Source organism: Neoarius graeffei, chromosome 19 (genome assembly GCF_027579695.1).
Source record: "Neoarius graeffei isolate fNeoGra1 chromosome 19, fNeoGra1.pri, whole genome shotgun sequence".
NCBI classification, from domain to species: Eukaryota; Metazoa; Chordata; class Actinopteri; order Siluriformes; family Ariidae; genus Neoarius; species Neoarius graeffei.
Genome location: NC_083587.1, coordinates 7220291 through 7232499, shown reverse-complemented (window position 1 = coordinate 7232499; position 12209 = coordinate 7220291). Strand labels below are relative to the sequence as shown.

General features: G+C 41.7%; 1 protein-coding gene across 24 annotated transcripts in view; it reads right to left on the bottom strand.

The window, feature by feature from the left end:
• Positions 1-12209, bottom strand: part of LOC132867671 (zinc finger protein 271-like) — an 806111-nt gene that overhangs the window by 58777 nt on the left and 735125 nt on the right. For 3 of the 24 annotated variants that reach the window (XM_060900652.1, XM_060900651.1, XM_060900650.1), the window contains one exon: positions 8514-8785. The exons of 19 other annotated variants lie outside the window; for them this stretch is intronic. In XM_060900652.1, coding sequence (XP_060756635.1) covers positions 8514-8785 — 272 coding nt within the window. Of the gene's footprint in view, positions 1-8513; positions 8786-8925; positions 8997-12209 lie in introns of those variants that run through there. 2 more of the 24 variants (XM_060900663.1, XM_060900656.1) reach the window with 2 other exon arrangements.

Sequence of the window (12209 nt, the reverse complement as noted above, 5' to 3'; positions counted from 1 at the left end):
AAATGGTTCTTCCCTTACACCTCCTCTACCGACCAGAGGACCTAAGCGTTGCCACTGCGTACACCGCACACCAGTACGTCACCGACTTGCAACGCCACTTGCAGGCCACATTTGCGTGGGCCCAGGAACACCTCGAAAAGAGTGCGAAAGGACAGAAAGCTTACTACGACAGAAAGGCGACACACCGTGAGTACGAAGTAGGCGACAGAGTCCTATACTTCAATTTCACCAAACTTCAGGAGTAGCCAGAAAATTCTTACCCCGTTGGTCCGGCCCTTTCGAAATCATCGGTAAACTGTCCCCCGTCGCCTACCGCATCAAAACTTCGAAGCCCAGCCAGGCGCCTTCGTATAGATGGGTCCATAGCAACCAAATAAAGCTCTTTGAGCAGTCCACACTCCATAGGGGGGTGGACAAACAATAAGTTATAGCCTCCCCAACTTAGTTGCATGCCTCTCAATCCATAAGCGTGCATCTATAAGTAACCACCCTTGTTACCACTCAAATCGGAACAACAAACTCCTGTATGTTGCAGAATGGCCCCTCTCTGGATCCTCGGCATCTTCCTAGTCCTGCAGACCACATTGGCCGGTAACATAGTGGAACCAGGTCCGCCAAGTGGCATCGTTCTCCAAGATGCCCCAGGACTGCTCCTCACCAATTGCCGCGTCCATACCCAGCGCGTGTACACCCGCCTCGATCCTTGGGACGTGTACCGTAAGCATTTTAGATCGCCCACACAAACAAACCTCGAAACCGGGCCTGACTCCGAGATTGGGTCCAACATCGAACACGCCAAGCGTACCACAGTTCACATGCTCGAACAGTTACAGAAGTTCATAGTCACTGAGGAGGAACTCAGCGGCAAAACACGCCCTAAACGGTTCCTCGGAGGACTACTTACTGCTGCATCCGCCATTGGCTCTCTGTTCTCAATGGGCCTGTCTGCCGTTAACACCGTTAGCCTGACCGCGGTCAAACGAGAAATGAACATTCTTAAGGAAGAAATGCCAGAAATCCAGGGTAGACTACTAACTCAACAGGAGGAGCTGCAGGGCCTAGGCAAAACCCTGCAGGGAACCATACTAACCGTTAACATGCATTCTACATTAATCAAGAACACAGTACATGCCGTAGACAGGCTAGCAGCAATCATGAGAAGCGAAGTCAAGTATGTCCGAGTAATCCGAGACCTAATGCAGGACCTGATGAGAGAAGTAAGTAGCTCTCTCAGCACCCTGAGTGGAGGTAAAATCCCACCATATTTGATACCCCTCAGCATGGTTGACAGCATACTCCGATCTACTACCACGACTAACGTTTACTCATCACAGATTCATCTGGCTTATAGTCTTGGCAGTGCTATCCCCATTTTTGTGAACCCTCAAAACCTAGAAATAGGCTTTATCCTCAATCTCCCCGTTATTGAACGGCAAAACATATACAGGATCAAATCTGTCCTTAATGTAGGTTTCTGGAACAACGACGTACACGTACGTTTGCAGACACCTCCCACCATAGCCTATCACGATGACAACCCCTCTATCTACCTCGTCCCTAACTTAGACATGTGCACCTCTACCAAAGATATCCACTGGGTCTGCCCCAGCAATCCCTTTATCCGAGACACCACAGACCGTCTCTGTGGATTGACAAAAGTCCCCGAGCAGAAGTGTGCAGGCAAATTGTCTATTAAAGATGAAGGAATAGGAACTAGAGTAGAAAGAGCTGGTAATCGGTGGCTAATCAACACTCCCCAAACTGAGATTCTGGTATCATATGATCAACATAACACTGCCACTAGAATGAAGATCCCTAACGAAACCTCTCTCCTAAGTGTCCCACTAGGAGCCACTGTTCACGTGGGTGACATCACCCTCCATCACCTTAGCGCTGACCAGTATGAGACCGAGATAGAAATGCCCGATGCCTTCCCAGGTCACGAACTTGAGATAAACTCCACCCTCCAAGCACAACTACTGCTGGAAGGGACCAAAACCGTGCAATTCGATCTTAAGCCCACTGGCATCGCTACCACTTTCTTGAATAACCGCGCAAACCCTTCGTCCGATCAAGGATCTTTAATAAGCCGAATTGCGCTGGGATTTCTAGCTAGCGGTTGGGTTATCACAGTCTTCATAGCCATCACTCTACATAGGTACATACTGACACTACACCGCAAACTGGACAAAACGATCTACGCACCTGAGAAATTAGATCGTGGCATTGTCCGATTCTCCATCAGGCCTAAGGCCTCCACTAACTTTCTTGAAGAGTAGGCTTGCTAACACGCTAACTAACCCCTCTTTTCCATTTTCCTTTATGGAGTTTTGATTATTTTTGTTTGCTGTGTGAAATATTGTATGTAGAAGGTAGTTAAGTAGCCATAGTGTAATTGTTTTCATGTCCAAGTGCCTATGCTTTCATGCCCAAGTGCCTATGCATCTTATGGACTGTATGAAATGAATTGAACTGTTGAACTGTGTCTGAAAGACTTTTCACAGAAAGGACCCTTGGAACTACCTCATTGTGGAACTACCTCATTGTGGAACTACCTCATTGTGGATTACTAGGGACCGTGGGTCGCAGACTAAACACCATGTGCCCATAGGGTATCACTCCTTTCAGCGCCTATGGCCAAGGGGGGAATGTTGGTAACTCGCCAGCGCCCCCTATAACGATCCCACAATTCCTTGCGTGCTCCACCCGGATGTGACGTAAAGTGGAACTGCTTTAACTGTATCGAGAGCGCCTCGATTCGTCCTCTCGTGTTCTGACTACTGGAGTGGTCGGACGGACTGTAGGCACGCTCGCCTACAGTGTTGAGACTAACCGCTATTGTCTGAGAACAGCCTGTTCAAATTAGTTTCGGCCGAACTTTTGAACGACCCGCTAAGTTTCAGCGATATAGTGGTTTTGATTCTAAACCTTTGCAAAGTTTAACTACAGTTAAGTAGTTTTCCACGCTAAGAGGCATTTGCGGACAGCTTCGCTCCTCTCAGCTTTTTCTCGTCGACGCATCACCGGAGGTTTCTCCTGAAGCACCGTGGGCCAGCTAGGCCTCCCTCTCCCTGCTTCGTTAGCCGCGGTTGGACGCAACGCGCCGCTAACCTCCTCTCCTCGGACTGCGACCCTCAGCGCGGACATCGGAGAAAGAACTTCCATCGCATTGAGTAGGCACTTGGGCAAAATTTTAATTTGTAGCTTATTCAGATGGTTGTTAGGGTCATGTTTAAGCTTTGAGCTATTTAGCATACCCGCTCAGACACGGAAGGTGTTTGTTTTTATTGTTTGTTTTGGTTCTGTTTTTTTTTCTTTGAACTTGTTAGACAGGGTATCTTGCATGATATCTTTCCTTAACTCCATTGCTAGCTTCCCTATCTGATTAGCAGTGCAGCGACAAGTTTGTTATTTTAAGCTCTGAGGCTAGACCGCTACAAGGCCTAGTTCTCTCCATCCAACACATATACACACTCTCTCACTCTCTCTCTCTCTCTCTCTCTCGCGTTGAGTTCTTTGCCTAGATAGTCTGTTGGAAATTGTTAAGTGCAGTGTTTGGATCCAGCTGTAGCGTGGTCAGATTCTCCTTAGCAACTTATTGCTAGCTACCTCAGGGTGATACGCTAGCTCGTAGGCTTGTGTTCTCGACTAGGCCTGCCGGCGCCATATTTCCCGACGCCATTTTGTTACCTCCCTCATTGAGTTACCTGTGATACGACACCTAGGCACTGACCGCCATTTTGTTTAAGCATTGCCAAAGTGGCTAGTCATTAGCATCTGCCCACAGATACCTACACAAAGCACACATTAGCCACAGAGCTAATCCTTTGTTCTATTTAGCTAACATTCCTTTGTTTTAGCTAACATTCCTTTGTTTTAGCTAACGACAAGCTAGGTCACACACACACACACACCTCCACACACACGCACACACAAGGGATTCTCTTCTTCTCTCTCTTTCCCTCAACTTTATAGTCCAGGTGTAATTGTTCCATTGTTTTGTCTTGTTATTACCTTTGCCGACATTGAATGTATTTTGAGATTATTATTATTAGTGAGTAGTAGACAAATAAAAGCTAATAAAATTGAATTGCATTTTACTTGTTCCTGTTGTTTATTCACAAGGTCAACTATTTAGAACTCCTTTTTCCTTCAGAATTTAGCTTTTGTATACAACTGGGTTTCCCATCTAATACAGAGCTACCATTAATCTTGAATGTAACCATTCACGGTGAGTGTTAAGATTAATAATTTAAGATTTTATGAGACTGATCTTTATTTATAAATTGATTAATTTAATTATCAATTATTACATAATTTATAATTTAATTAATCCCAATTCAACCTACACCTTCCAAGTGGGAGACAAGGTGCTGGTGCAATTTTTTAAACGATTTGGACAATTGGGAAAACCTAGATATAGTGAGCCTGCAGAAATAGTCGCCATTACTCGTACTGCTGTTCTAACTGACCTTTTTCCACAGTGGATCCATGCCACCCAACTGAAGAAGGCTCCATAACAAAATTGTGTTACAATAATCAGTTTGTTATTAACGCTTTTTGTGTCCCTATCCAGTCTGTCTCTCTCTCTCTCTCTGTCTGTGCTATAGATTTGACCTGTGTGCAAACGCTGACTGAGTTGTGCAGCCCGGCTGACTGAGAATCAGTTACTGCCTGTGAGACGTTGTGAAAAAAAGGGGAAGAGATCTCGCGCCCAGTTTGGAACCACCCGTGAACCGTTTGGAACCGTGGAACCGAACCACCTCATTACAACCATGATGGTCCACATCGCGGGTCTCGTGACATCACTGCTCGGGGCAGGGCTACCCGCCCGAGCCTTCGGGATCACTTCCTTGCTCGGGGCAGGGTTACCCGCCCGAGCCTTCGTGGCTGCTTCATCTCTGCTTGGGGCAGGGTTACCCGCCCAAGCCCTCGTGACTATTCTCTTATTGCTCGGAGCAGGGTTACCCGCTGGAGCTGGACCTCGAGACAACATCTTCTGGCAATTCGCTAACTGGACTGCACGGGCTCACACAAATGAAAGTTGTTTGGTAATTGGTCTGCTATTTTTTCTATGTGCATCCCTGTAGTGGTGATTTTTCTTTTGTTTATTTTCCTGGGACCTTGCATTTTGAGATGCTTGATGGACAGAATGCATAAGATGATAAATAGTCTTACCCGCAAACCTCTGCATAGAGAGAACAATGTATATTATCGTCCTGCAAGGGTGTAACACTAATCTAATTAAAATCTAGTTAATACTGTGATTAGTATTAAAGGGGGGGATTGTTGGGTCAAATTTTATTATATGTAGATTATGATCAGAATATGAATCAGAATCAGTAGGTTAAATCAGGATATATGTAGATATATGCAAGTTCAGTGAAATAGTAATTCTTGGCTTATTCTGTTGAAACGACCTTAGTCCGGCTGGACATTGTTTGGGAACATTTTGTTTATGAATGTGTATTTTGAACAGAGAAGTGTCTGAAGGTCTGTTTTAGTGTCAGATCGACCCATACACACTCTGAAATGGTAGAATTAAAAGTTCATGATCATGTTAATTCATTCAGTTGAACCTTAGGTCATAGCTTCATAAAAAGCTATGAAATATACTGAAATATATTGAAATATACTATGGTAGTGATTTGAATCCCGTAATTAATGAATGCATTCCGTGATTAATGTTAGTTTTATAGTTCTAGATTAGTTTCATAATGACATAATTATAATTAAGATCTTATGATTCTAAGGATTTTTAGTTTAAAAGCATTAACCTAATTTAGTTATGAGTTTAATCCTGTTAGTTGTTTAATTGTTCTCTCTCTTTCAGACATATTCTCATTGTTCTTGTGGTTAAGTTGTTCTTATTTTTTTTATGTTTATTTCCTTATAACATTCCTTGTTTTAGCATTATTAAAGACACTTATTTGTTATTTTACTTATGTCGATGGAATCAAGATGTAATTTACTGACTTAACACGCATTCATGTGTTAAGAATTATTCCTGTTAATTATTAAGATCCTTTCTGTGCAAACTAGTGTCTTTTGACCTTCTCCGTAGACGAGACATTATCTATGTTTAACATTCCATACTATTCCATGAAAATCAGACATAATATTGATTATAAGCCAAAACTCTGATATCTATCTGTACCTTACTGTCAGCAAAAATATTATATTATGATTGATTCAAGATCATTACACATAGACGCACACCCATTACACACACACACACACGAAGACAAAACATAAACACAGAAACACTAAGACGTTTCCAAAAATGTTTTCATTTTGACGAAGTGACTGAGCGAATAAACTGGCATGTGAACAACACGTGTTCCCTTGTCTGTTTTCGAGCTGTTGATTCGTCCTCGGGCCCGAGGGAAAGGCGTCAGCACGAAGGAATCCAGGGTCTCTTTCTGGGTGAACCCAACAGAATGGATAAGTTCTTTTTTTGTGTGTGTGTGTGTGTGTGGGGGGGGGGGGGGGGGGGGGGTTTGTATGAAGCTACCATGTTGCCATGGATGCAGCAGAGTCAAGGAAAACTTGGGACAGTTTTTCTCAGCTGCATTTGGGAAAACAGACTATTATGTAATGTTGATGGAAACTATGATGATGAATAATATCTTGTGTAATAGAGGAAGCTGACCATGCTTAGAAGTAGTTATGGGAGGACCTATGTTAATGACTACCTGGGCTTGTGATTTTGTGTGATTCTTCATGAATAATTACTTTAAAATTATACAATAAATAAATATTTGCTTGAGCATTATTTCAGATGTTACTAGTATTTCTAATAGGGCTGTGCGATATATCGAATATACTCGATATATTGCGAAAATTCTGTGTGCGATACATAAAATTATTATATCGTGACTATCGAGTATTTTATGGTCATCTTCCGACTTGCGTTTGTTTCGTGTTTGTTTAAAACCTTTTCCGGTGGTTTTCTCCCTGTCCCTCAGGCAGTAACGCGAGAGGCTGCCTAAGGGTAAAGAAAACAATAACATCACGCACTCGCCAACCAATCCCGGGCGACATCTCGGTGCTGAAAGGAACTTCCGGGAAGATTTTCTAGCTTTGGTTGTGTTGCCAGATTGGGCGGTTTTAAGTGCATTTTGGCGGGTTTTGAACATATTTTGAGCTGGAAAACGTTAGCAGTATCTGGCAACACTGCTGGCGGGAAGATTTCCTGGTTCCGGTTTACAGCGCTGACTCAGTTCATGCAATCGCTGGTGTTGCATAGGCTACTGTGTAAGCTCTGGCAATTTCAGCGACAAATTACTTCCTAAAAGAACTAGTAAGGGGTCAGTCAACTGGCATTTTTTGGATATCGCGAGGAGGACGTGGAACAGCAAATGCCAGTTTGTAAAGTGTGCAAAAAAAAAAACCTGTCATCACGAAAGGCAGCAGCACTACAAATATGTTCCATCACCTGAAACTCACCCGGTACAGTATGAAGAGTCTCTTAAACTCTGAACTACTTGCCCACGAGCTAACCCCCCCCACACACACACACAAGCTAAACAAATGACCATAGCAGCCTCGTTCTCCAAAGCCACCCCATATGAGAAAACGAGTCAGAGATGGAGAGCTATAACGGATGCAGTCACTAACTCCATTGCCGAAGACATGATCCCAATTAGTATAGTGGAAAAACCAGGCTTCCAAAAATTACTAAACACACTCGATCCCAAATATATGAGTTGCCTGGTCGCAGACATTTTACAGAGAAGGCAATACCGGAATTATATACATCTGAGAAGCAGAGCCAGAAAACATTCAGTTCAAAAGTGTGCAAAGAGAAAAATTATGTTTTGCAGATCTCTCTCTTCTCTCCCTCAATCTCTCTCTCTATTGTGAATGTTCCAGTAGTTCTCAGTAGTCAGGTTAATAGCTTGGAGATCTATTTTTTAAAATAATTTAATGAAAGAGCACTTTTCTTATTTAGGCTAAATGTCTCAGTGTTGAGCTTGCACTTTACTGGTTTGAGCTCTGAGCAGCTCTGTATTGTGTTGCCCCTTTGTTGCAATTTTCAAGATTGTTTTTGCAGTTTGTGCCACATCTTTGTTGAATAAAAATAGTCTTATTTCAACGCAATTGTGATTAATCACTAACATGAAAATTTAAAATGCGTTGTTGAAAACCACCTGTAAAGTTAACCAAGAATGTTATTTAATCTGCAGGGATTGTAGTGAAAACAGTAAAGAGTAAAAGTTAGATTTCATGGGTTCCTTTAGAGGAGATTTAAATATATCGAGATATATATCGTATATCGTGAAATGGAGAAAATGTATCGGGATATTCATTTTTTCCCATATCGCACAGCCCTAATTTCTAACAGGTGAATTTCCACCATACTGGCTAAAAGAATCGATGTAGGAACTTGTGATTTAAACCCCTACTCCACATATCTTTGGCAAGAAGAAATTGATATTAACTGGAGCTACCTTCACCTAGTTGTTACTTACAAATATACAGTCTTTATAATAAATTTGTGAGAAACTCACAACCCAGGAGTCTCCACTTTTCCTGGCTTCCTCTCGGCTTACCAGCTCTCCCTGGTAGGGTCCAAAGTGTGCACCTACTGGAATCGTCTCCCCCTTATTAAACACTCCCGGGCCTGCGTCAGGAATACTGGACTTCTTGATTTCTAGCCCAGGAGGAAGAGTTTGTCTGGCTCGGTCAGAGACTCCCATGGGAACAGGAGTATCTGAGATGAAGAGGGGCAGTCCATGAACCTCACATTTGTTGAAGAAGAAGGATTTGCAAACTTCACAGTCTGGGCGTAGAGAAAACACAATAGGAAGAAATGAGGCCCAAATGTATGTACAGTGTGTGTGTGTGTGTGTGTGTGTGTGTCTCTAAGACCATATATACAGTACATTAGTATGGTACAAAGATTATCTGAAGAAAGCTTGCCAGTAAGGTTCATTGAGCATCTGGTTGAGACTAGAGGTGTCCATCAGGATTGAGATCTCACAGGACATGAGGTACAGGAGTACAAATTTTTTACTTCCTTGTGGGAGTAAACAAGGGGTCAGATATCAGTCTTGCAGGGCAAAATAAAACAAATGTTCATTAACATGAGTGTGGCACTGTGATATATTTACGGCATCCTTAGGACCTGCCTGGTCAGGGTCATGGTTGTTTTAAATTTGGCTACTTGTTTCCTTATCTTCTGGGAAACAGAATTTCCCAAATTTGTCAGGAAATTACATGCAGGTACAATCAAAAATAACTATGCACAGAATTAAAAAATAAGTAAAATGTCTCATGCACATCTTTATTTGAGCTTGCTGACAATTCTGCCATTTCTAGATCTAGGCATTTTTTCCATTCGGGTCAGCCACAATCAGATGTACCTACTTGTTTGAGATCATGTAACACTATGTAACAGCCTTCTATTTATGTTTATTAAACTATTTCATATGTTGTAATGGTAGACTATCATTGCCAATGTATGACGTTTCAAAGCCAGATCATAATTTACCACCACTGAATCCATGTTTCAGTTTTTTTTTTATCAGACAAACTCTTCCTATTGCACATTTTCACCATGTAACGCATGTTCATTTGATTTAATACCCCAGAATGCATCATTGCTGCTTAAACTTGGCAATAATTTGTCAAACACTAACTGTTTTAGTAAATCAGCAGATTTTTGAGGAACAAATTGACAGCTGAATCACAGAATTCCGATAAAAATGAAATCTTTCACAATAGTTTTGTCAATGGGGGGTGCTGAACCTAATTTGTTTTCTTTGTCACTGCAAAGTTGAAAATGGCCTGCGAAATCTTATTTAATGCATTTTAATAAACACTTTAAATTAAATACAGACATTTTATGTAGTATGTGATATGATTTGATACAAAAACCTTGTTGCTGGGGGCAGATGTTTGCAAAATTCACATGCCAAAGATTTTGCGTGTCATTTCCGTTGTTTTCTGTAGTGTCCGTAACGGTCTTGCTATAACAGAACGCTGCAGAATTTACCATTTTTGGTGATTATGACATGCATTGGTCCTGTTGGCCTCACGTAGGGCTCTAGTTACATATTCATACGTCTTTAGTTGTTATATTAATAGATATATTTGCAATATGTAGTGTCCGTAACGGGTGTAGTGTCCGTAACGCCAAATTGATATTTTGGTAAAGCCAGTTAATTGAGACTTCTTGACAAATTTAAATGAAACCTTCATGTGAGAATGACGCAAATTAATCATATTCTTCTCTCAAAGTTGTAATTGATTGAATTAAGACCCCACAGGCCAACTATTTGAACACTAAATTACTATAATCAAGATGTTACCAAGACATATTTTGACCATTCAAAATACAGCCCTGGCTTGTTAATAACATTTTTTTTTACATAATGTGCTTTTTAACACTTTTGTTTTTGAGACGGCTATTCATGTACAGTTGAACCTCGTTTGAGTGGCCTCCCCTATTGCCGGCCAAAAGTGGCCTTATAAATGGGGTGGTTGTTCACGAGAGGTCCAAATGCATCCGTGAGACAGCCAAATGTGGCCTTTCATAAGAGGTGGCTGCTCACATAAGTGACCTCTCTAGAGAGGTATTACAATTACTAGTATTTTCCAAAAGCGTGTTTAAGTATGTATAACATGTGGTGTTGATCCTGATATACTAGTATTACCTGGTAGGTTTCGCCCTGCTGCATGATGCAATGTTCGAGTAGTCACCCTTGTTTTTTAATAATTCGTTAAGATGTAATGTGTAGTAGATGCAGTGTGTCATGACTAATTGTACTAAAAACATTTCTCTGAAACACGTCCCATGTTGTGACTTTGGGAATAACCCAAGACACATTGTGTAGTGTCTGTAACGTTATGTGTAACATTGTTCAACAAGTATATAAGCTATGTAATCTTTGATGGAAAGGACAACCAACTGTCAATTAATTAAGGAACTAGTATAATAAGCCGATACTATGCATAAAATGATGTTTTGTGAGCCCAATAATTGGAGCTTTAATAAAGTGTTGTGAAATTTTGTGTTTCTCTGTCTAATATCGGGGTCCCTGATAACGTGTCACATAACTAGAAGACCCAGCAAATATATGTAACTATACTCAATTGTAACATTCGACAGGGCACTTTATGGCATAACAGTTTGTTGCCCCATCAACATTTGCTTTTGAGGTGTTTTAAGTGGATCTATCCCGTTATATCTTTTAATGTAGTGTCCGTAACGTCAACAACCTAGCAGAATGGGGCATGTATAAAATGAGGTATATTTTCAAAACGGAAAGAGAATGCTACATGAAATTTTAGGTATGGGACCCCAATATGTTCAAGCCCATATCATCACAGTTTTGACCATTTTGGGTAACCTTGGGTTTTTTGTTATTTATTTTGGAACCTATAAGGTCCATCTGATCTTGGCTGACCCGAATGCCATACATTTGGATTCAAATTTAATTACAAAAAAAATCATATCTAGTGGCAATTTAAGCATAACCAATTTGTTTAAGAAGAAACCAGTGGACCCAGAGGAAACCCATGCAGACAGGGGGAAAACTTGCAAAACTTCACACAGACAGCAACCCAAGCTCAGAATCGAATCCAGAACCTGTAATGCCCCTAAATCCGTATACAGATATTTGGACACCTGTCCATCACATCCCTATGTGCTTATTGAACATCCCATTCCAGAGGAATACTAAAGGGGCGTTCTCTCTTTCCTGTATTAATCACAGCCAATTGGGGTCTTCTGCGAGCTCATGCATGTGGAGTAGAGCCCTGCACTCCCGCGGGACCCGCCGCAAAGCAGTGCAGCGCGGGACAAATTTTGAAAGCTCATTGCGGGCGCGGGCGGGACCGGGGGTGCACATATGCAGGCGCGGGCGGGAGCGGTGATGAGCTGCAGTCCCGCTAACTAAAAACGTGTTTGAAATAAAATGTATAAATTATTAATTTATGTCTATCATATATAATTTGTGCTGGATATTTTATTTGGCATTAATAAAAACATTTTAAGATGCCTAAATTTGCAGAGAGAGTCAGATTGCCAGATTGAGTGAGGAATGGCATGTTAAATTTGCCATTGATCACCCTAACGGGAAATCCTCTGATCACTCTAATGACTCGCCGTTCACACCCAGCCTCCAGTGACCCACACTAACATGATGCCTCAATGACACCTTAGATGAGCTGGTCATCAGAATTCTGATTCTGATCCAGGA